General features: G+C 39.8%; 1 protein-coding gene across 1 annotated transcript in view; it reads left to right on the plus strand.

Moving 5' to 3' along the window:
- Cap2 (cyclase associated actin cytoskeleton regulatory protein 2) overlaps window positions 1–26,198 on the plus strand; it is a 172,348-nt gene that overhangs the window by 118,577 nt on the left and 27,573 nt on the right. The window contains exons 5-7 of the mRNA XM_004847637.4: window positions 4,623–4,766; window positions 5,091–5,176; window positions 10,002–10,107. Coding sequence (XP_004847694.2) covers window positions 4,623–4,766; window positions 5,091–5,176; window positions 10,002–10,107 — 336 coding nt within the window. The remainder of the gene's footprint in view (window positions 1–4,622; window positions 4,767–5,090; window positions 5,177–10,001; window positions 10,108–26,198) is intronic.

Below are 26,198 nucleotides of genomic sequence, written 5' to 3' on the forward strand. Positions count from 1 at the left end.
TGTATGACACCTTTGTAAAACTGTCTGACTTAAAGGCATTCCAAAGCACACTATTTGCTAGCTCTATCTAGAGGCCACCACCCATGGACTCTATTGAAAAACACAAAAAATCAGGACACCTCTTAAATTTTCTTCTTGTTTACTGGAAAGCGCTTTTGTAATTTCAGTTGACATCCATGCATTTTAACTTGTACTTATTGAGTATGCTTAATACATGCTTAATGCTTAACCAGGTGGAAGGATGTCTAACTGATAACCTCCTCCTTTGGCTTTTCCTGTGACATCCCACATAACCACACAATGGGATGGATGGAAGTTCCACATTCACTCCAGTGTTCTCTCCTATTTTTGATTCCAGCTGTGAAAGTTCAGGATGAGCTGGAGAAGACTACTTTAAGCACATAAGAACTCTATTGGCTCAGAATAAAAGCTGTATTGTTTATTAGCGTTGAGCAAATGACCGTTACACTTAGATCTTTTAGCATTGCTTTCTTTCTCTTTTTTTTTATGATGACAGTTCTTCACAATTGCCAAACTAAGGCAAAAGGAAACTTTCTCAATCTTTATGATGCTTTCATCAGATAACCAATATGAAATATTTTCCAAAATACTGTGTCTCCTCAGACTTTGGAGTTTGTTCTTGGGAAGTCAGAGATAAACAAAGATGGCCTTAATAAATCTCTCTAACATTGTAAATACACAGTTCCTGGTTCTTTTTCCCCTTGGGGCAGTGGGCCAGGCATCACCAACAATTCAGATATCCTGGCCTTTGTCAAAGATTTCATTGCATCCAAAAAAAGTTCGATTTAGCAAATTGTTGGAGACAATTAGAATGCTTTTTAGCAGTTTGGCCATAATTGAAAATCAGCAGCCTTCTGCAGAAACCAATGTTGTGCCTTTGATGAGGTATTGAATTGGGCCTGAAAAAAATCCCTTGAAAGGAGAGATTTGCTTTCTAAAATGTTGAAATTCCAGGGAGAATATTTAAAACCGATTTCTGCAGCTATTAATGAACCCACATTGGAACAGTTGTGTTTGGGACCGGAGTATTTTGAGGTGCCTTGGTTTATTGTTGAGCATTTGGTGGGAAGAAGATAAGGGTATCTGCTTCCCTTTCCTGAAATGCCGTTAGACCCCATATTAGTTTTCTAGGGTTACTATAACACAGTGCCGCAGATCAGGTGGCTTAAACAACAGCACTTTATCCCTTCACAGTTCGGGAGGCAAGAAGCCTGACATCAAGGTGTCAGCAGGGTTGATTTCCTGTGAGGCCTCTCTCCTTGGCTTGGAGCTGGCCATCTTCTCTCTGTCCTCACATTACTTTCCCTCTGGGAGTTTCCATGTCCAAATTCCCCATCTGTGCCAGGTGAACTTAATGTCAACTTGACTGGATTAGAGACTCCTGGAGCGGTGATTGGATCATAGGGGTTTATACTAATCAGTGGTTTAATCCACTAATGTTCATAGCTGAATGTGCTATTGGAAAGTGGAGCCCAGGTGGAGGTGGGTCACTGGGGCTGTGCCTTTGGAGGTATATCTCTTCTAGTGCTTTTCCCATGTGCTCTACTTTGCAGCAGCATAAGAGAGTAGCTTTGCTCTGCCATGCCCTTCCACCATCATATTCCTGCCTACAAATCAGCCAGCCATGGACTAAACCACTGAAACTGTGAGCCAAAATAAACCTCGCCTTCTTGAAGTTGCAGGTGTTGGGTATTAGGTCCTAGCAATGGGAAAGCCAGCCGACACATCATCTTATGAGGACAACAGTTGAACTGGATTAAAGCCCACTGCAATGACCTCATTTTAACTCAGATTTTTCAAATGCTGTGTGGTTACATTCTGAGGTACTGGGAGTGTTAGGGCTTCAGCATATGAATTTGGGAGAACACAATTCATCATATGACAACTGTGATTCGGAATCTTCATGCCAAATCTGTAACACCTTTGCTTTATAATGACAAGAAGAGAAAGGGAAAAGGAGTATTCCTGAATTTTCTACAAGAACTAGTAGTTTCTGCAGCAAACTTCAATATGGAAAAATTAAAAATTCCACTGAGATTTCTAAATTCTGCCTCATAACATCCCTATGAAGTCAGTGCCAGTGTCCACTTTATTTTTTGTAGATGGGATAATGAAATATGGGCCTAGTTTGGAAAAGACCCAGAGCTTAGTACACTGAGAACAAGGACTTGACCCCAAGCAATACTATTCTAGTACCTGAGGTATTAATCTCTTCATAATACCTTTCCCTAGTCTGGTTGGCAGAGGAGAAACCTGTGCATAGACAGCTAAGTGTGTTTGTATCCGTACCTAGTACAATACAGAGAATTTTCTCAGGGCTTCCCAGGTGCTAGCTCTAGCTATACTAACTCTTGATAATGATCTTAACTTAGTAAATTAAACCCCTGAGCTTATATCCACATATGTAAAACAGGAGGATTGGATTAGATCTATGTTTCTCAAACTTTGGGGCTGGGTTCCATAATAAATACATTTTACTTTGGAATCCAATACACAGCCACACCAAGCATAATTGAAACAATTATTTCCTAAAATATCTACCCTCCCTACACGTTAGCACTCTCCAATACTTTCTATTCTATTCTAATGGATTTTTTTTAAATAATAATTATGACCTCCTCCATGGAATCTGCCAAAAGGCCAAAGTAGGTAACCCAGTTTAGACTCCTGTGATCCTGAAATCCTTTTAGCCTGCAGGGATGTATGTTTGGAGCTTCCCTTTCTGAAATAGTCATTTATTTGAAGCACATGAATCATATATATTACTGGGGACATCTTTTCTACCTCCAGTGTGAGCTAATTGCATCATAGTAATAATAATCACTTCCTTTTATTGTGTACCTCCTGCATGCTGGAGATTTCAATTGCAGTATCTCCTGTAGTCAAAGTTGTGGATATTGTGATCTCTGATTTGTGTAGAGAAACCAGGGACCAGATAAAGTAATTTGCTCAAGGCCCCACAGGAAGTAAGTGGCAGGGCAGTGATTTGGACTAAGGTTGTTCTAATTCCTAAGCCCTAACACAGTGTTTTACATTCAGGGAGGACCAGTAAAGGGTTTAGAAGGAGAAGTCAAATCTGGAAGCTACTGCCGCTGAATATAATTTCTTCCCTTGTGGTGTTCTGTCATTGGCACAAAAGACTATACCTTGAGTGTGAAGCTACCATTGTAGCAATGCTTATAAAATCCCCTGAGGAGTTTTCCAGGCTTCCCTCCCTTGTCCAGGCCACCTCCAGGCCGGTTGAATCAGAATCTCTGGGGATGGAATCCAGGCCTTTGTATCTTTTAAAACCCCCTAGGTGGTTCCAATGTGTAGCCAAGATTAGAGACCATTGCCTTGAAATCTTGGTTGAAGAAATGAAAGAACTGTAAGGAGCTTTTCCATCTTACTTCCTGCAAACAAGATTTAGTGAAATACTGCTTAAAGCTTTTCAACTGCTCTTACAAAACTGAGAAGCTTAGGACGTTTGCTAATTCTTTGGAGCACACAGCACACACAAACACACACATTCACACACACACAAACACCATTCTAACTGCTCTTCAACGCTTAAAGGAAGCAGAGAATGCCTCAGGCATGGAGGAGGAGAGGTTTAAAATAGCTGCAGTGTCTCTGTGATACTTCCTAACACATCATTTTGAAAGTCATTTTTTATATAACTAGAGATGTCAGCTGTTGAATTAATCAGAACTGAGTGCGACCAGTAGTTGTAGGCCCAGTGGACTGGGGATGATGTTGAAAGCCAAACGAGACGAATCACTGTAAATATGGGAAGCCATCCCATTGGCTTAAAAAGAGCATCTGGGATTGATTTCCTTATTTGCACGTGAGCTCTGGGAACTACAGTCAAACCTAGGATGCTCCCCCTCATCCTTTTCCCACAGGAATAGCAAGTCATCTTTTTAGTAACCTCTTCCCCTGACTTAACACCTGTGTTATTGTAGTGTGGTGTTGGTCTATTCATTTGAAAATCCAACACATCCACGCTATGTTTTACTGTGTTCCCTGCAGTGCTCTCCAAAACAGGGGCTGTATCTTACTGCTGGGGTTTTCCATGTCTCAGGAGACAGCCTTATTAATGTTAAAAATGTCTGCAGTTTTCATATTGCAGAGAATAAAAATACAGTCCAGCTGTCCCTCGGTATCTGAGGGAGGTTAGTTCCAGGGCCTCCCACGGACACTGAACTCCACAGATGCTTAAGTCCTTTGTATAAAATGACTTCGTGTATGCATGTAGACGGCACACTGTTTTCTGTATACTTCAGATCACATCTAGATCACATACAGTACCTAAAACAGTGTTAATGCTAGCTTAATAATTGTCATACTGTGCTGTTTATGGAGTAATAAGAAAAAAGTCTGTAGATGTGCAGAACAGACACAATATGTGAAGAAATATTTTGAATGCAGTTTGTTGAACCCGCACATGCCGGTTGTAGTTGTGAAGGGTTGATTGTGTGACCATAGCAGAGAAAACCCCATTCTATTCAGAAAGATGATCGTGTGTTTCTCTCAGTCCCTGGGCGCCCCTGCTTAGGCCAGGCAGGTTGAAGTGCCGTGCCTGTTTGTCTCTGGTCACAGCTCTCAATGTTTGCTTACAGAATGAGGTGGCTGCGCTTCTGAAACCCATCTCAGAAAAGATTCAGGAAATCCAGACTTTCAGAGAGAGAAACCGGGGGAGTAACATGTTTAACCATCTTTCGGCCGTCAGCGAGAGCATCCCGGCCCTGGGATGGATAGCCGTGGTGAGTCTGGGTGCACCAGGGCCCCTTCACCTGGTCACATGTTGGAGTCCTCAGGAGACGTCACCACGCTGCCACGCCCCTTTGTCCGCTTCCTGCACTAAAGGAAGATCCTTTCTAGGCTGAAAGATCAGCTTTTTCTTGCTCTGTTTAAAGTGTGCTGCTTTCTGTTCAGAGAAACACAATGAGTTTCACAGCCTTTCCAGAGCACAGTTCACCTCTAGCTTCCAACCATCCTTCCCTTGTTTTTCTTCTTCTTCAAGGTATTTTCTTTCTTATCTTTTTTCTTTTTCCTCCTATGCCTGGGTGATGGTCCTGTTTTCTCAGTCCCCCAAACCTGGTCCTTATGTCAAGGAGATGAATGATGCTGCCACCTTTTACACTAACAGGGTCTTAAAGGACTACAAACACAGGTATGTAGCCTCTTCTCCTACCAGGTTTTCAGTTGACCACTGTTAGACATTTGTTCCTAACACTTAAATAATTACTGATCTCTTCCTGTGGCTCTTTATGAGTGTACTATAAATTTTAAGGAAAAATGCCATCTTTGCAGAGAGATCCAAGTGGAAATGGAATCCATTATACAGATAACATATGTATTTTAGGAAGTGTGCCTCCATCCTCTTGTTATGAATAAACTGTCCCCATTTGAATGTATGCTACTGCTTGATGATGTCCCACAGACTGGCTCCTTGTGCTCACAGAGCTTTTCCACTGATCAAAGTAGGCTGATGAGTGAGCAGATAGAAGAAAGGGAATCGGGAAATAAAGTGAAAAGCAAGAGCAGAGGAGAGATGAGACAATAACGTAGGCAGCAAGAGGGAAACCAGATGGAGTTAAGATGCAGTATGATTAAGGTGGACTGAGGGACCTCTGGGAGAATAGCAGCCCTCCGAGGGCTGTGGGAAGCCCAGGGGAGTCTAGACCGTGGAGCTTCTCTGGAGCCCCAGCATGAAAAGACCTTGCATCCTACAGCACAAATAATAGATCCTAGGCAGGCTCCTGCTGGGGTTAGAATGGAAAAGGAGGACCAAGTGGAGCCATGCCAGAAATGAAGAGACATCCAGGAAAATGTCCTCTAAACTATTTGAGGAGTGTCATGAGATTCCTCACCCTTTGATAAGGTCATGCTTCGCCTTGTAAACAGCTGGCTAGAGGTACTGAGGCTGTTGCCTAGTAACTAGGGGAAGAGTTGGGGCAACAATAAAAACAGGAATGTTCACTCACTGCTAGCTCTGGGCTCAAGAATGGATCCCCATCTGAACCCTTAGGTGACAGCAGTGGAGGTGATATCAGCCAATAAGAAAAGGGGCTCCTGGGGACATCTCATCATTGATCTTCACTGTTCAGGTGGCAGGAGATTCGAGGGCCTGAATTGTCTAGGTTATCACCCCAATTCACCTCTTTATTTTACTAACATGGACCTAAAAGTAAGAACCAGAAGAAAAAGATTCACAACAATATGGGACAAATTTTAAATCGAATATACAAAAATGTTTTATTTATACATTCTGTATAAATATCTGCTATATTTCCAGGTCATTGACCAAATGGTACATATTTAAAATTTGTACCACTCTTTCCTTTTTAAGTCATTTTTATTTTAATAAATATTGAGATACAAAAGAAAATTTTAACAATACATATATATGCTTGCTTCAGCAGCACATATATTAAGAAATACCTAGTTCAATGAAAATAAGACTTTGTGCTAATATCTATTTGTTTCTTCTTTGTAAAAGAATCCTTTTTGTCAGTGTCTTCTACTCTGAGTAACTACTTTTATGAAATTTTGTTTTATTTTCTCATAAAATTTTAAAAAAGGAATACCTACCCACATTTTTTACTGTAAAAAACAGCCACCTTATACAGTCCAACTCCCAGATATATCTCCAAAACAAATGAAAACAGATGTGCACCCAAAAGCTTATGCATGCATGGTCACAGCGGCATTATTCATAATAGCCAGGTTATGGAAATAAACCAAATGTCCATCAGCTGACAAGTAGATAAATAAAATGTGGTATATCCATACAATAGAATATTATTTGGAGATTAAAAATAAAGTATTGACATAGGTGGCAACATGGATAAACCCTGAAAACACTGTACCAAATGAAAGAAGCCAGAAACACAAAAAACCCCACATATTGTATGCTTGTCTGACTCCATTTATATAAAATTCAAAATAGGCAAATTTATAGAGACAAAAAGTAATTCACAGTTGCCTAGGGTTGGAGAAGTTTAGGGACATATAGAATATCTACAAATGAGTGTCAAGTTTCTTTGGTGAGGGTTACAGTATTCTAAAATTAATTGTGGTGAAGAGTCTTCAACTCAAGCTAAGCTATTGAATCGTACGCTGTACAGGTGTGAATTGTGTGGAATATGAATTATATCTTCATAAAGCTATTTTTATTTTATTTTTAAAAACAGCCATAGGGTGTTTGTTTTGGTTTGGTTTTTGTTTTGTTTCATTTTGTTTTGATTTGTTTATTCTATGTTAGCAAAATAGATCTCGCAGCTTTGAGGTAGAACAACATTAGCAGATAGAACTACTTACTAATTACAGGCTCCTCTGGGGGCCCCTTTCCTCCTAGGATCAATCTGCACCCTCGTGGATTTTGATCACAGTAACTGTGCTCGGTGACAGAATTTGTGTTTCCAGAGAACTGCACTGAGGCCACTGTGCTCAATGACAGGATTCTGAATGGTGCTCTTTGACACTAGAGACCATAGAAAGTCTCAGTTCCTGAGAAGAGCCCTCCAAAATGCAAAGCAGCCCTTTTTTCTCTCAAATACAAGTTACATTTCAGAAGTAGGAAATAGGAGTTACCAAACCTGGCTATAATATGTCAGCATGAATGTATTCCCAGAGTGATTTCTTTCAGAATGCATCATGCATGCCGGCCAATTTAGGGCAGCTTAAACATTGCTCAGGTTCCTGCCTTTTAGCCAGCACAGACCTTTGCAGGCCGTATTTATTGTATCCCAGTTCATCAGCCCCTGTCCTGTCTCAGCGCCCCCTTGAGTAAATGTCGAGACCCCAAGTGTGAGCGATCCAGGCCAGGAGGTAGCATACCTGAGGAGGCCAGGGTTTTCACATTGGAACATGCATGCAAGGAGTCCAGGGTTTACCCCCTTGATGTTAGTTATGAAAGAGAAAATGTACTTTGAGCAGCACCAAGGTGGGCTCAATCAAGCTCAGGGGCCCCCTGAAGACTATGCAATAAGTTAGGGAAATGCAGGCAGAGGTACAGATTCATTCGTATCAGTTCTAGAGGTAATCACACCATCGCAAGTCACCCTGGCGCTTCTGGGGCCGGTAACCTAAAGAAAGGTGAATACCGCACGCACTCAGCACCATGGCGGGGGGGACCCAACCTCAGCGCCTGCTCCACGTGACAGTCGTGGGCAACTCACTGCCACCCACCTGGTAGGTAGTCCCATGGGCCAAGGAGCCGAAAGACAGGAACCCTGTGGCTTAAATAGAGGCCATGAGCAGGGGACTCATCACATCTGTGCCACCCTTGCCACTGGGTTGAGCAGTTGTTGGCTCTTTTTCCATATGTGAGTAGAGAAGTCACTGCCTTTGGCTCTTCCCTCTGAGTCATGACCATTAAAATTCACATTCCCCAACACCATTCTTCCAGGGTCAGTGAAATCCAAGGGAAGGTTTGTGGCTGCCTGTGGGTACGGTATTTGGATCCTGCTCAGTTTATCTCTTAGACACTGACTGCAGGTGAAGGCAACTGCGGTTAGTCCTTATTAAGTTTTGCTGGAACTTTCTTCAAGTCAAAATAGTGCTGCAGAGATTAAAAGAAAAAAATCGCCTATAGAGGTTTGGAACTCATTATAAAAATTTTTAATAGAAAGCATATTGCATAAAGCAACATGATATCTCTGTAGTGTCTGCAGACTTATGCATGTGTTTTGTTTATACATATCTGCATATATGTATTTACATGTTAAGTGACCACATATGCAAATATGAGTGTACATTTGCACCAGAGAAAGTTTTGGGCTCTAATAATAGCTGCTGTCTAGACTGGTTCCCCTGTGCAGGGCACTGTATGTACTAAGACCCTCACAAAACCTTACAGGTCAGTAGAGACCTGTGAAAGTGAGACAGAGTAACAATGAGATTCTTCACAGATTTGATTAATATAATCAGAACGTCTCAAAATGTGGAACAAATCCACACTCATGTTTTTCGCCTGTGGGGCGTGATTGGGACTTCGCTTCCCCTCACTTCTCCTAACAGGACACCTTCATAGGGTGGGATTCTAGACGTGCCACTGGTGCTAGGGTGTTTCAAGGAGAACAAAACAAAACACACCTAGAGACAAGTCGTTAGGGGTGTGAGGTCTAAGAGAGCTTTCCTTCAGTGCTCATCCTCCGGATTAATGAGCCAGGTACACAGTTACATTTTTGTTAACTCGACTGGCATGACTTTCTCATCTACTACTACTTCATCCAAAGTGGAACCAAAAACATTGTGGGTGAAAATTGTCAAAAGGAAATGCAACACTTTGGCTCATCTGTAAGTTGAATGTTCCTAACAATTCTCTTGATCCTGTATGGTCATCCTGTTATGAAAGGTGAGTATTTCACTAGCTCTCGGCTCAATAAAAGGGAGATTAAAAATCCTGGCCATGGCTCTCTAAGCTTGCACTGTCAAGAATATCAGAGGAAGGTAGTTTAAGTGGATCCCTTTAGAAGGATGGGTGTTGCCTTTTTCTAAGAAAGCATTTTTTTAAGTACCAACTTCCTTACCAGTCATAATGACTAAAATTCTCATCAGTTATACTTTTAACCAAGTAATTCAATGGAATTACTAGAAAACATACTGATTTTTCAAAATACTGCTCATTCATGAGAACAGTTGTTCTTTATTTTACATCAAAAGCACAACAGAGAGAAATGATGTTCCCTCCACATTCACCTCACGTGAGAGAGGCAGGAGGACACGTAACCTCAATTGGCTGCTCGGTGGGGTCCCCTGTCTGCAGTCTCTGTCCACATGTGGGGTTCTGGCCTTGTGCTGCCTCCCTCAGGGGAGTGCTGGACCACCTTCCCTTCAGGGTTCTCTTCCAGCTAGGACGACCTCCGCTCCAGGGTTATTTGGAGCCCTAGACACTGAATAACCATGCCCTCTCCCTTTTTAAAATTTTACTAAAGTAAAATTTTAAGAGAAGAGAGCCTAACTGCTGTCTTCCATTCTCTTTTGTAACAAAGTGACCTACGCCATGTGGATTGGGTGAAGTCATATTTGAACATTTGGAGTGAGCTTCAGACATATATCAAGGAACACCATACCACAGGCCTTACTTGGAGCAAAACAGTAAGTACCAGGCCCTTTTCCACCTGACTAACAAAACACCATACAAATATTTATGAGCATACGTATACCCTGGGGCCTAATACTCTCACACCTTAGAACTTGCCTCCAGGAAAGAATGGAATAAAATGTGCATGAAAAACCATTTATGGCAATGTCATTTGTCGCAGGAAAATCTGAGAACTGGCTGCATGACGTACAGAAAAAAAATGGTTGTCTATGACAAGAATACAATAAAATACAGCCATTAAAAATGGCCTACAAGATTACACAGGAGACAATTTACCAGTTAAACATTAAGTGGTAAAATGAAGTTCATGAGCATTAAGGTACCTGATATGTTAAGAAGCTGCGATAAGAATTGAAAGGAACAGGAAGATTAGAAAATGGGTGTCATTTTAAGTGTTCTTAATTTATCTTTTATGCGTTAAAGTTTCTTAAACAATATTTTTGGATAGCTAAGTAATGGTAGTCTTTTAAAGGTGCCTTAATAGTAGGGTCCCCGGGCTGGAGATTTCGCTCAGTGGTTCCAGTGCCTGCCTCGCAAGCACAAGGTCCCAAGTTCAATCCCCGGTACAAAAAAAAAAATAGTGGGGTCCCCGTGTGTCTGTCTCCACTCTTAACTTCCATGTGGGACATTGATTTTGTCTCTTCTCCAGCTTCGCCTTACGCCTTCCCTTGTCTTGCTGAGTCTTACAGCAGTCCCTATCTACTCATGATATCCTGAACACGTCTAGTGCTGATGGAACCAAGTGAAATTGTAGTGATTTCCAAATTCGCCAAACTCATATTATTTTACCTTCATTTCAATGTCCTGAACAAATATCATGCTGTGTCACCTATGTTTCCAAGGGGATGCACCTCATCTCTTCTCCATAGCTCAACTCAAACACCACCTGCTTAAGAAACTCCCCTGGACCTTCAGCAGGTCCCCTTCTGGGATCATAGTTCTTCTCTATGCCGCCTTTGTTTCTCCAGTGTACCTGAATCACAGGCTTCTTGAGTATACCCTTAGCATATGAATTGTAATTTCCCATGTGCTCTCAGAACCCTCGCACTTGTTTGCAAACTCACCTCTTCTCCAACCTCTAGCACAGTCCCTGGCCCAGAGCTAAGTGCTCAGTAAATGTTTTGAACTCAATTGGGACTTAGGGACTCAGCATCTTCATTGCTCTTTGAAGTCTCTACTTCTTTCCCATGGAAATGCCTTTCCATCAGAAATGGTTACTCCTTTTACATAGTGGATGGTTGTTATGATTTAAATATAAATGTTCCCCAGAATATGTATTCAGAAGTGGGGCTTTTGGAAGGTGAATGGATCATGAAGGTGCTATACTACTCAGTGGATTCATCCATCGATGAGTTCATAGCTGAATACGCTGTTAGGAAGTGGGGCCTGACCAGAAGAGGAGGATCTCTGGGGGCATGACCTGGATGGGTGTGTCCTTGTCCCCAGCTCCTCCCTTCTCTCTCTCTCTCACTCTGCTTCCTGGCTGCCAAGAGGTGAGCAGGTTTCCTCCACCATGACATTTCTGCCTTAGAGGCAACCAACCATGGACTAAAATTGTGAGCCAACAAAGGCCTGTCCTCTTTTTAGTTCAGGTTTTGTATGTTTTCTCCCACCAACCAGAAAGTGGCTAAGACAGTGGTCTAACCAGTCAAATGTTGGAAAATTGAAGCAGCTTATTTTGATCCCATTCAAAAGTAGTACTCACTCTGCCAATAGCATCTACCCCTCCATTCTGAGTGTTGACGGCAGTACTTCCTAAGGTGGTTTGTGAATTTTCAAGGGAGGATGGTTTTCCACATTTGTTCCCCAACAGGGGCGCAATACTAACACTAACCCTCAAGACTGATGTTTCCTTTTATTTCCTACTTTGCTCCCCCATAGCATTGAAATGCACTGTGCAGTATGCAACTAAGTCAACTATTGTTCTTCTGCCCACATTATAACTTTCAAGAGGACATAAACATTTGAAGTGTTTTAGTAAGGAAGGGTGTGTATGGATAGGGGTAGATGTTTATGTAGACTAGTTGGAATTATTTTTCATCCATTTCAAATGAGATGTTGTTTTTTATAGATCAATGTGTCCTAAAAGGGAATTGTCACCTCTTTGCCATGTTGATGGGTCATCATTAGAGAATAGTAAATTGAAAATTAAGAGTCTTTGGATCTGTGATTATTTCATGGTAGATAAATACAAGAGGATGAGAATCCGTTTGTAGAAAATAATGTCAACAAATGCTAGTCTATTAGTTCTCTAATGGTACCCATGGAAAATGAATAGAAAACTACTTTTAAATGGCTTGAATACTTTTATTGCAATATAAAAGCTGAGTAATTGTGCTTATGAATATAAAAGGAAATTGATTATTAATGACAGAAGAATAAATGTGACTATTTTCCTTTGTTCTGCAGTGAATATTTTATTATGCTCAGTAGAAATGCATGCTCTGTGACAGGGACTTTCAAACTGATAAAGACAAATCATAGAAAGATATACATTTGACATGTGCTCTTCACAGGCACAAAGCAAAAACAAGTTTCACAAAACAATGCCCTTTTATTACCACATATATTGCATTGCATTCTGATATTTTCTTTTTTCTGTTGTTTTATGTCATGTATAAAATTCTATCAAACTCACTAAATTGATTTCATAACTCACTAGTGGGCTACATCCCATCTTTTGAAAAGTGTTATAAAACATAAATATTATATTTATACAAAATATAAATGATCCACAGAGCATACATTGGGCATCATAGTTTGCCATGGAAATGGCACTATTACTTATTGAGCACACACTAATCTAATTTTATTCAAAATTCTATTGAAAATGGTATAAGTAGAGCACCTTTGTCACTTTGGGGGATGTTTCTGTTTTGTTTTGTTTTTGTTTTTGTGTTGAGGATAGACCAGGCCCTTGCTCATGGTGAGCACAGACTCTTACACTGAACTACACCCCAGCCCTGCTTCACTTCTTTAATGGAAATGGAAGAGTAGAATGATAAAGCATTGGTCCGATATTAAAAGTAGGCAATGATCATGATAAGGAAATGTTGGTTCAGAAATGACATGTGCACAAAATCTTCCGACAAGCTTTAAGACGTATGCATAGGGTCATATTTCCTGATATTTTTGTCTTAAGGTTTGTGTAGGCTGGGGGTAGGGGGAGCTATTAAAAAGTATATGATAAAAATTACTTTTTGATTTTTAGAATTAAATTTCTATTTTAAATTACTAAAAAATATTTAAGGCTTCTAAGCATAACCCATTGCATAAATCAAACGAATTTCTCCTTTCTTACTGTGTTCTGTCAGCATGCCAGTGAAATGAACGATAAAACAATTAGAGCCAGAATCACAGCATTCTTCCAAAGAGGAGGAAAAGAACTATTAGAATTATCTGATCAAATGGTCTTTAGGAAGAAAAAGTAAGCACGATCTTTGCAAAGAAAAAAAAAAGGTCATTTAACTCCACCAAGCACAACTATGTAAAACTGTGTATTTATAAAATGATAAGGATCGGGAAAGAATGTAGAAAAGACGTGGGGGTGGCCAGCGCCCCCGATGATACCATGGGACTCGGGTTTTAGAAACCACTCCCATCTTCTGGGACACCATCGGCTACAGAGCTCCTCTTGTGTGCACCACATATTTTCAGTAGTTGTTGTTTTATTTTCAAGTTGGATTTTGAGTTTTGCATCAAATGTGGTTTTTAGTGACCAACAGGAGTTGCTTGAGACCCTGGGTTCCCAAGGGTGCGTGGTTCCAAGAAAGAAGCATCCCAGAGTTAGCAGCTGGCGCCTGATATACTGGCTCCCACCCCTTGGCCTCTGCCATCAGGCTGCAGCTGTGCCAGGCAACGACAGAATAGAAAACTCCAAGGCCAGGGATTCTTCAGGAGGGTGTGTGAGAGTGTGTGTGTGTGTGTGTGTGTGTGTGTGTGTGTGTACAAGTGTGCTGGGTGGGGTGGAGGGGTTTCCGGGGAGGAAGCAGCTGAGCAGTAATCCATCTGGAATTTCTCATTGCATTGACTGTGGTCAGTGGAATCTTGTTGCTTCTGTGGGCTTTTCTTCAACCTGGAGACAACTGTCCATGAGAAGCTCTACACCAGAAATGATTTGCCCCTTTCTGTTAGTTTAACCCTTCCTCTCTCTTTTTCATACTAATTACAATTTCCTTGGTGTTAAGGTTCAAATAGAGGTTGTTGAGTAAATGAATCTTTTCCCACTAACTCACTGTTATTTATTACCCTTTGCCATTGGTCAGATTTGTAATATTCATTGGCAGTTCTATCAAATCAGATAATAAAGCTGTATGTCTAAGGCCCCATTCTTACACTTAGGGTCACCGAATAATTGCTTTTTTTCTATGAATTGTCTAGATCACCATCCAAACTACTATTCTGTTGTGTTGAAGTTGGCCAGAAAAGAGTCATGAAAAAAATTCCATAAACAGGATAAATACAACGACTTTATTCACTTTCTGATGTTAAACTTGTTGATACATTTCTGTGCTATATGTATTTCTGAATTATTTTAACTTTGGCGGAAGCTAGGGTACAATCATTGGTAGAATAGAATAAAACTATGCATGGATAGATACAAAATCTTATGAAATGGTGATATAGTTCTTAATGTCAGTAATAGGACTTTTAAAAATCTGTCCTATGCACTAGTTGTCATTCATCCTTACCTCACATGAACATCCAGGAAAATACAAATCTTTGAGAGTAGTTAAAATTATGAAGAAGGTGAAATTTTGTTTTTCCCAAAGCAAGACGCTTTCTAATTGCTTCTTTTTGCCCAGATAGATAGTTCTTTTCAGCTTGTTTCTCAGTGTAAAGGCCAAATATCCATTAACAAAGCAAAAATTTAACATTTTGCTTTTGATCAAATTAAAACTCAGCCAGAGGGCCAGGGATTTAGTTCAGTGATGCCATGCCTGCCTGGCAAGCACAAGGTCCTGAGTTTGATCCCCAGTACTGAGAAAAAAAGTACAAAACTCAGCCAGAGGGTAATCCTACTTGTGATAAATAATGTACATTCTATATCATGCCATCAAATATGTATGTCTCATAAGTTTTCAAGTCTTCTGACCTCTCTGGCTCCCTCTCACTTTTTATAAAACTATTCCCTATTCTCAAGTTTTTTTAACTGGGGATTAAGCCCAGGGCCTTCTCACTGAGCTACATTATATCCCCAGTCCATTTTTTAATTTTTTATTCTGAGATAGTCTTGATAAGTTGCTAAGTTGATAATGGCTCAAACTTGCCATTCTCCTGCCTCAGAGTGCCAGGGTTACAGGCCTGTGCCACCAAACCTGGCTATTCTCAACTTTTTATATCCAGATTTGAATTTAGAGTTTGTACTAAACCCATATCTTAGGTTTATCAATCAAAGTGAATGGGTAAAGCTTCAGAAATCTCTGCAGATCTTCCCCAGGCTGTCACTTACCAGTGTATCTGACCACAGCCACATTACATGTACTCACTTGCTCTTGGTTTTCGACCTCTGTGTTCAGGCTCTGGGTGCCAATTACAGACAGTTCCCCAACTTATGTCTCTACTTAGGATTTCTCAATCTGTGATAATGCAAAAGCAATAGGCATTCGGCAGAAACTGAACTTTGCCATTTGAATTTGGATCTTTTCCCTGGCTAGCACTAAGGGTTCCAGTCTGCTCTTGAGATGCCCAGCTGTGGCAAGTGCAGGTCCCACTCAACCATGTGATCCCAAGAGGAAGCAACCATCGCTCTCTGGTTCGCTGTGTTGCTAAGCTAGGGGTGTTCCATGCATTTTCAACATATGATATTTTCAGCTTGCAATGGCTTTATCAAGAGGCAACCCCAAGGTAAGCCAAGGTGTATCTGCACTTGGTTCTTTTATGGAAAAGAGCCATGTTGCTCACTGGGGGTTAGGAGTGTCATCAGTTAACAAAGACCCCCAGGTGTACAGATTAAATAAAGTCAGCGTGGAAATGGTTGTGAGTTCTGTCTAAGAGAGATCCCTAATAATCCAGCATTGCTGAGCACCTACCACACACCAGGTTCTGGGCAAAGTGCTGAGAATACAAGGATAGGTACGTGACACCGTAGACATAGTCTTTGTCCCCTCAAATTCACATTCTAGCTGGCAAGCATAGATACAGTGCGGCATGATGGAATAGGGTGGGCAGCATTATGCTCGCATAGACCAGGAAGGCATGGGATGTGCCTGTGTCTCATCCCTTCGGTGGTGTGGTTCTTGGGCCAACAGCCACATGAGCGCTTGTTAGACAAACAGAATCTTGGGCCCTACCCATCCCTCCTGACTCAGAACCTGCATGTTGGTAAGAGTCCCCAGGTGGTTCATATGCGTATTAAAGTTTGAAAAGCACTACCCTAAAATATTCATTTGAAACCAGTTGTTATAGGGAGAGCATTCATTTTTTACTCATCCATTTATTTAGTACAGTGGTACCTCAGTTCATGAACTTAATTCTTTCCACGATTCTGGTCACAAACCAAATTGGATAAGAGCCAAATCAAATTCGATGGTTAGGTTCAATGTTGACATTATGAGGAAATCTGATTCGGTTCTTGTCCAGTTTGGTTTGCAACCATAATTGTGGAGAGAATTGAGTTTGTGAACCAGCGTACCACTGTAATTAATTAACGTACCACAGGTTGGCTATATATGGTGCACAAAGCATACACCAAGTATTATGATAGTTTCTGCTTTCAAACAGCAGCATTGTATTATGATACATACATAAAGAGCAATAATATAAACCTAGGATGGAAAATAAACTTTGCTAATTACAGTCCTTGGTGGGCAGGAAAGGCCACATAGGGGCTGACAAACTGGAATTGAATCTTGAAAGTTGAAAAGGAGTTTTCTAGGCAGACAGGAAAGGAAAGGACATTTTTTAGAATTCAGTGTGTACACATAAGGCATGAACAAGGAAATGTGAAAGAGAGGGAAAGACCTGAAGAGCTGGTAATCTTGCAGAGCTGAACAGAGCAAGAGATGAGGCCAGGAAGGTAGGTTGAGGCTAGATGATAACATCCTGTGTCACACCGAGAAGATTTGGGTTCTTAGGTGGTTGTACCCTTCACTGTAGGTTGTTAAGCAGAAAATTACATGCTGTGAATGATTTGGTGATTGTGTAAGACAAATGGAAAAGGGGAGTGATTCCATGTCAGGAGACTTTCACAGGTGGGTAGAGATAATTAATATGTGACAATGGCAATGCCAAGAAAGAGAAAGGGTGGCCACCGAGTTGGAAGACAAAGTTGGTGATGGTTTTGGAGGGAGAGGTCAAGTCTACCAATCTGGAATTCTGGGATAATTATGGTAATGTCAATAAAAATGGAGAAAGTTGTGAAGAGCATTTAGTAGAGGAGGAAGAAAAACCTTCCCACTTTGCAAAATGTTCACACTCTGTTGTGTGTGAGGAACAAATGCAGCTTCTGCCCTGGAAGGAGGTGCAGATGACAAATGCAGCACGGGTGTGAGCTCCCTGAGTGGGACACCCAGATATGTGTGAGGGGAGCCACCTCCCTAGAGATGATGGTTCAATAGAGGAGAGGGTACGAAAAGAGTGAGATTGAGGATAAAACCTCAGGGAACCCCGTTATTTACAGACCAAAAAGAGACAGGGGGGAGAACTAGACAAACCAAGAGTCTCAAAACTGTAAGGAAGAGAGGCTGACCACTATCATCAACTCTAGAGACCAGAGGGAAGCAGAATTTGAAAAAGGTCGTCATTGTCCAAGACAGCCTTGTGCAAGTGACCTTCCAGAGAGGGCTTTCTGGAGGGTAGGAGGTAGATGCAATTTTTTTTTTTTTTGATACTGGGGATCAAACTTGGGACCTTGTGCTTGCAAGGCAGGCGCCAGAACCACTGAGCTAAATCCCCAGCCTAAGCTACAATTTTATAGAATGAAAGAGTAACAGGTTTTCATGTAATGCCCTCTGGATTACAGTATTTAAGGACCAATTGTCCAACTTGATGGGTTACTTAGTTTCAATTTGAACCCCAAATTACTGGCATTATTGATCGATATCATTTTAATCTGTGCTGTGTCTTCAGTAGAATACATGTAGGTTAAAACCAATCAAATAGCCACAATTTCATACACACTTGTTTGGAGTTAGCTGTACTATGAGAGCCTAAATAAATGTTTCATATTTAGAACCATTTCTATTATCTCATAAATACCTTTGAATGTTGGTGTTCGTTGACAAGAATATATAAATATTTTCGAGTATTTAAATCTCCATAAATCAAAACAGTAGCAGCTTTTAAAACTGTCTACTTTATCAGTCAAGATTATTTTATTTGCTAGAATTTTTTCATAACCAAAAACTCAAACTCTCTAAACCTGGGAGCTGACAAGTCTTAATATATATTCCTGATTTATTTAAACTACCACACTGGAAATATTCTAATAAGGTATGCAATTTAAAGTTCCCTGATATGTAATATTGAAGACCACAGTGTAACTGAGGGTGTCCTGCTACGCATTCTGTCATCCTCCCCAGCCACATCACTGGTGATATTAAGATATTAGACACTAAGACCATAATTTATGACAGGCTCCTCAGAGCTTGGGCTCAGTCCAAACCTCAGTTCACAGAGAAACGATTAGGAGAAGATGTGAAGTAGTCCAAGAGTATCCCAATGGGTCCTTATATAGAGAAACAGGGAACTTCCTTTTGGGGTAGTTCCATAAAAGCCAACAAAGAAGGGACATTTGAGTGGGCCTTAAAGGACATATAAGAGTTTTCTAGATAGTAAATTGGAGAAGAACCTTCCAAACTAAAACACAGTCTTAAGTCTTAAAGAAGACTCAAAGGAGTGAAGCTCAGCCGGTCCCAGCACCTGGAAGGAAGCTCCCCTGCTGCCATCCCAGGCTCCTAGGACCAAGAAGGTGAGCCAGTCCCAGCACCCAGAAGGAAGCTCCCCCACCTCCATCCCAGGCTCCTAGGTCAGTGAAGCTGAGCTGGTCCCAGCACCCAGAAGGAAGCTCCCCTGCTGCCATCCCAAGCTCCTAGGGCACAGAAGGTGAGCCGCGTGGGCACCAGAAGCACCCCCACCCCCCTGTGGAAATGAGAAGACATATAAACAAGCTTCAAAAACAGACTTCCAGATCACCTACAGCAACCCCAAAGGGAAACGAGATGGAACAGTCTGATACTCAACCACCTGGACTCTCTGAACTGGCAACAAAAGAGGATCTGGGAAAAATGAAATCAGAAATAATTACTCAGATAACAGCAAAGATTTTGCTCATGGTGCAAGACATGATTAATAAATCTACAGAGGGCACAGATAAAAAAATAGAGGATCTGAGGAACATGATGGAATCCCAACATAGGAAACAAATGGACTCCATAAAACAGATACAAACAGATTTCCAGGAGATTAAAAACTCCATCGAAAGTCTGCGCAGCAGAATGAACCAATGTGAGGATAGAATTTCACATATAGAAGATAAGATTGCAATTAGTGATGAGGAAAAGAAAAATTGCTTTAAAATTGTAAGGGAACATGAGAAATCAATCCAACAGCTGCTAGACGATGCAAAGAAGAATAACGTAAGACTGATTGGAGTCAATGAAGAAAGAAGAGAGAGTGCAGATGACATAAAAAAAAAACTGTTCACAGAAGTGATGGCAGAAAACTTCCCAAGCAGGGGAAAAGAACTTGACATACAGATAAGTGAGGCATATAGGACTCCAGCTAGCCTTAATCAAAAAAAATCTACACATAGGAATATAATAGTTAGGATTCCAGAAATCCAACAGAAAAACAAAATTCTACAAGCAGTGAGAGAAAAGAAACAAATCACATACAAAGGAAAGCCCATCAGAATCACAGCACACTTCTCAATGCAAACCCTCAAGGCAAGAAGAGCTTGGAGTGATGTATTTCAAGCCCTAAAGGAAAACAGCCTCCAACCCAGATTGATGTACCCTGCAAAACTATCTTTCAAAATTGATGGAGAAATAAGATACTTTCATGAGAAAGAGCACCTCAGGACCTTCATGAATACCAAACTGGCACTCCAAAAAATTTTAGACAATACCCTAGGAAAAGACAATGAGGATCACAACCCTAGGAAACCCAGTAGAATGAATCCATTGGGCGTGACAAATTAAACGCAAAGGGGGAGAATCCAACAAAAAGAAAAAGTCATGACAAGGCTTTTAAAACTTTTAACTTCATCTCCCTAATGAGTGTATAATTCAATCTTATTATTGTACTGATTAGTATTTTTCTGATTCTAGAATTGCACACCATTCCTTGTGCTATACTGGCTATTTATCATCTTCTTATGTCTACATTTTAATTGGGTTGTCTATTAATGAGCTCTAAGAATTCTTTATATATTCTGCTCATAGGTTATATGCATTGTAAATATGGTCTGTTTAAGGACTACTTTTCATTTTAATGATGTCATTTAAAGTTCTAAATTTTGATGGAATCTCATCAATTTTTTTTCTTTTATACATCATGTTTTTTGTGTCCTAGGTAGTTCTTGCCTATCCTGAATTCATAAATATTTTCCCTAATAATTTCTTCTTAAAGTTTTATACTTTTAGGCTTTCTTATGTAGGTTCATAGATCCCTTCAAGTTATTTTCATGTATGGAAAAAAAGGGTTGAGGTTAATTTTTTATAAACGGATACCAGGTGTTCTAGTGCCATTTGCTGAAGACACTGTCTCTTCCTCGGCTCTTGAATGGAGTTTATATTCTATAAAATGCTAATGTTAAATAATCTTTCAAAACTCAGTGGACCATGTATGTGTGGTTCTATTTCTAGATTGTCTGTTTTATTCAAATGATCTATATGTCTTTCCTTACACCAACACTGCCTTGATTACTGAAGCTTTAGAAGAAGTCTTAAAATTGGGTGTTAAACGTCTTCCAACACTGTTTTTGTTTTTGTTTTTGGCTTTTCTGGGTCCTTTGTACTCCTACATAACTTTAAAATTTCAATATCCAGTTCTTCATTTATAGCAAGTGTACACAGACCTGAATTTTTATATCTACCTTGTGTCTTCTAATCCTGCTAAATTCAAGTACAAGTTCTAGGGGCTCCTAGAGATTTCTTAGTATTTTCTCTGTAGATGATCATTTCATCTACATATAAAGATTTTACTTCTACCTTGCCAATCCTATCCTAGTTGTGTCATTTTATTGCCAGACTATTTTGGTTTAGACTTATGTTTCAAAGTCTAATGGACAGATGAAGAGTAGGCATATCTGCCCTTGTTCCCCACCTGAAGGAGAAAACATTGTATCTTCCCCATTCATAGAAGGAGTTTTCGTTGGAAGTATGGAGTACATGTCTTTGATCTGTTGAGAAGGTTCTGTTCTACTTCTAGTCTCCTGATAGCTTTTACCGTGAACACCTGTAGAATTTAGTCCAATACTCTTTCTCCAACTAGTGACAGGATCATATGGCTTTCTCCTTTCCTCTGTTAAAATGCTGACTTTTAGGGGTGGATCTTCCAATGCTGAACCAACACTGCCATCCCTATAACAAAACCACTTTCTACATACTGCCAGATCTGACTTCTAAGAGTTGGTTTTGTTAAACAAATTTCTATCTATGTTCATACTTTTTTTCTTCTATTATCTTTATCCAGTTTTAGGATTAGCACAATGTTGATTTCCTAAAATGAGGGGAGAAGTGTTCCTTCTTTTTTCTGCTTTAATTGTTTGATATAATTTATCAGTTAAAATGTTTATGAGCCTGCTGTTGTCATATAGGTAGGTGTTCAAGCTAGGAATATACTTTCTTTAATAGGTGCTATTCAAATTTTATATTTCCTCCAGAGTTAGTTGCATTAATTTGTCTTCCAAGGTACTTCTTAGAAGTTGTCCAGTTTATTTCAAAAAAGATTTTTGTAATATGCTTTCTATATCCTTTTAAATTCTGTAAAATCTGTGGTAATGTCTCCTAGATCTTAATATTATAATTTAAAAAATGTATAACTGATATTGTGTAACAGGAAGAAAAGGTCTGAAAGAGCAGGGGAATTGTGAGGGGTAGGGGAAGGGAAAAAAGGGAAAGGAAAAAATATGAGAAGAGGAAAAAAATGGATACAAGGTCTTTGCAAATAGGGAAGGGTGGAGGGGGTGAAGGGAGGACAAGGGAAGGGGAAAAAAATAAGAACCAAGAGACTCATGTAATGGTACAAGATCCCAATGATGAATGTAACTGTATTGTATACCTAAAATGTACCAATAAACTTAATGGGGAAAAAAAAAAGACTCAAAGACCAGAACCAAGTGCCTGCCATACCTGGAACGCAGAGTTCCTCCTTTGTCCTCTGGGCTGTGAGCTCTTTGGAAACTGTCCTTCTCCAATTCAGCCCGGGATCCACAGTGCTGACTGCTGCAGGGCCTTAGAAATAGATGATGTCCAGGTACATCTGCTTAATCAAATGCATTCACTTCTGATCTCATTTCTTCTCAGAGAAATGTATAAAATGTTAGTCCATTAACTGTGCATTGTGTCTGTTGCTCAAGAGCCGTGTAAAAATGTCTTTCCTTATGCCCAGTGATGGTAATGGGAGTGGATGGTGCACGTTACTGCTGTCAACAGCGCTGCTCTGTTCTCTCTCCTCACCATCAGCTTCTCTCATTCTTGGCTGGCGTAAACTTAAGAAATACAAGCTGACATTGGATTAAGCAAAAAAGTCTTCTTGAGAAAGGGGGGAGGGAGCTGGGCACAACAGCACATGCCTGTAATCCCAGCACTCAGAGCATTGCAAATTCAAAGCCTGCTTAGGATGCATAGCAAGTTCAAAACCAGCCTGGAGTATACATAGAGACTCTGTCTCCAAAAACAAAAAAAGGGAGAGGGTGAAAGGTACTAATTATCTTCTAAATGCTAAACAACCCCTTCGCAACGCAGAGGTGAGCCCTGACCTCCATTCGCTGGTGGCAGTTTGGATGCCAACTGAGCTCACCACTGTCACTGTCCCTCCCCTCTTCTAAGCACCAGCTGAGCTTTTCCTGTCACTTTTTGGAACTGATATTGAGCCAATTACTCTCCCTTAGCATGCCTCAACTATAAAGCTCAGAAGATATTGACGTTTGTGGGTATTTTAATTGTTAAAAATTTCCAGGTAAATAAAATACATATGTAACGTAGAGCCACATGTAAACAGTCTAACAGCTCTTATTTTGCCTTTGCCTTCACTTCCACTATTTAGCAGGTATGGATAATTTTTGAAAGTACAATAGCTATTTTACTACCATAAAATCCCCCAGAAATAAAACCAAAAACAGAAACATGAATCCAGTGAATGTTCAGACTTAAGACTCATGGCCAAATGAAGCTAATTCAAGCCACATGTCATTCTTGGTCTATATATAACTGTTAGTTCTCTAGAGTTGGTCTCTTTGATGGGTATACTCTGCTATCTTTAGCTCTGGAAAGTTTTCTCATAGAAAATTTAATTTTATCTTTCCTCTTTTTATGAGAAATTGTATTTTCAAGTTGTCAATGCTGTCAGACAAGAAGAAAAGACAACCTGGAAATTCCAGATTTGAGCCAGATGTCAGTAGCAAAACAAGGCCAAACTGATAACGAAGGCCACTTACCAGCATCTTTTATGTAGAGTATCTAGATCACTTGAGCAAATTGGATTGTGTTCCATATATTCTTCTAGCCTCGGCTTGGTCTGCTTTTATCCAGAATTTCTACTTTGGGCATGTTGAACAGAAGCTACCATCTACATTTTTTTCAAGGACACATCTGGACATATAATGAAGACAAGAATAAAAACACTAAGTTATTGGTTTACACCTACCAATATGGACCATGTATGTCACCCCCAGGCTACTTTCCAATGTAAAGCTGTTATTACTTCTTGGAAGTGACTTTGTTTCTTCCTTTTTTTTTTTTTTTTCTATTTGCTGCCAAAGCTCTGATCTGTTCAGGTATCAAAGGAGCAGCATCTAGAGACCACAGGAGGGGAGGAAGGATGGGACAAGTACAACCATCAGAAATCACTGCTGAAACCTTGAAGTCTGGGTTTTAAATGACCTTCCTTTTTCCATCTTGGAATAAGGATGTTTGGAGCTTTGCCTCAGAAGAAAACTGATCAAAATGAGCCCTATATTTCCTTCATTATTGTGTGTCCATCTTTTTATGTCAATTGAAGGTACTTCCATGGAAATCTGAAATTCCAGTAGTGTTCTGTTTCCATAACTGAAATAGGATTAAGTTTGTAAAAATTACTAACATACACTTACAAATATTATACAGTACTTCATCGTGGTATTATTAACAATTCTATTTTATTGGAAAAGTTCCGGGGAATTTTGTTTTCATTGGCAGAAGTCTCAAAATTTGAGTAAGTGATAAAAAATAAGAGAATAGAGACTACATGCATAAATTCACCTTGGCTTCCACTTACATTGTGCAGAATGATCATCTGTTAGTCTGTGTACGACTACTGCTTGATTATAGTTGTCTTGCAGTGGAAGTGTGACATAAATACAAGGTGTGATCAAAAAATACAATACATGTATAAATTTTCAAATATTTATTACAGTAAAAGACACATTGTTATTACTCCCCTTCCCTTTGAGCACACTTATCCCATCATTCTTGCCACTTTCTGAAGCAGTTCTGGAAGTCCTCTTTCATGAGTGTCTTTAGTTGTGCTGTCATGGCTGCCTCTATGTCCTGAATTGATTTAAAATGTTTACCTTTCATGGTCACTTTAATTTTGGGGAAGAGCCAAAAGTTGCCCAGTGTCAGGTCTTGTGAATAAGGTGGATGAGGACGGACACATTGTAATGATTCTGACAGAAATTAATGTAAATGGTTATCAATGTGGGATGATGATAAAATATGAATGTTTAAAAATTTTGCTATGTAAGTGTCACACACTAACCGATTACACCACTGGGACAAGAGAAAAAAAAAGAGAAGATCGAAGAAAAAAATGGAAACTAAGCTTTATACATAAGGATGGGGGATGAGGAAAAAAGACAAAACAAGATATATTATTTACAGGTACAGATTCGCTATGATGAGTGTTATCGTTATATATATCTAAAATGTACAAATAGGGCTGAGGATGTAACTCAGTGGTGCTGCACCTGCCTGGCAAGCGCAAGGTCCTGAGTTCCATCCCTGGTACCAAAATAATAATAATAATAATAGTAATAGTAATAATAATAAAATGTACCAATAAATGTTTTTGCTAAATAAATAATTTGCTATAATAAAAAGCACATTGCCACTAATCCCCTTCAAAACACTCTCAATTTGAACACACTCATTTGTTAGCAATGTGTCTTTTCCTGTAATGAGAAAAATTTAAGCAATCATTGTATCTTTTTTTTTATTCATTGTATCTTTCAGTCACTCCTTGTATGAATATAAAATTTTTAAGTTCTTATAGAAGTTGAAGTGATCAAAGTAAACCTTCCAGAAAATAGAAATTCGTTTTAGTTATGACACCAAAAACATGAACAAACCATAACTCACAAATTTGTGATTTGTTTGTTTCCGAGATGGAGTCTCACCATGTTGCCCAGGCTGGTCTCTAACTCCTGAGCTCAAGCAATCCTCCTGCCTCAGCCTCTTGAGTGGTGGAGCCATAGTGTCCACCTGGCTCGTGAATTTGCAAATTATTTTGCTGCTAGGATGGCTGTCTTATGTATGTGTATAAAACAGTAGTTTTTAATTCTTATAGTCACTTGTTCTTTATAATATATGAGCTCTATTACCCTGATATTTTATATGTTGTATTGTACCAGATCATTTGGGATCCTTTCTCTTTGGAAAAATGAACCAATAACATTTCATTTTAAAAAATCAGTTGTAAAACATTGTGAGTTCTTAAGTTGTAGCATGAAGATACAAGTATACTTGTGATTGAAATGGCCTTTGGGATTTTTTTAAACTTTTTTTTTGTATGTGTGTGGTACTGGGAATTGAACCCAGGACTTTTGAACTGAACTACATCCCCAGCCCTTAATTTTTTCTTTTGAGAGAGGGTTTTCCTAAGTTACTAAATTTCCCAGGCTGGGCTCAAACTTGTAATCCTCCTGCCTCAGCTTCCCAGA

This window comes from Heterocephalus glaber, unplaced genomic scaffold, assembly GCF_053883595.1.
Source record: "Heterocephalus glaber isolate CG9 unplaced genomic scaffold, H.glaber_assembly_v1.0 deba00001472, whole genome shotgun sequence".
Classification (NCBI taxonomy): Eukaryota; Metazoa; Chordata; class Mammalia; order Rodentia; family Bathyergidae; genus Heterocephalus; species Heterocephalus glaber.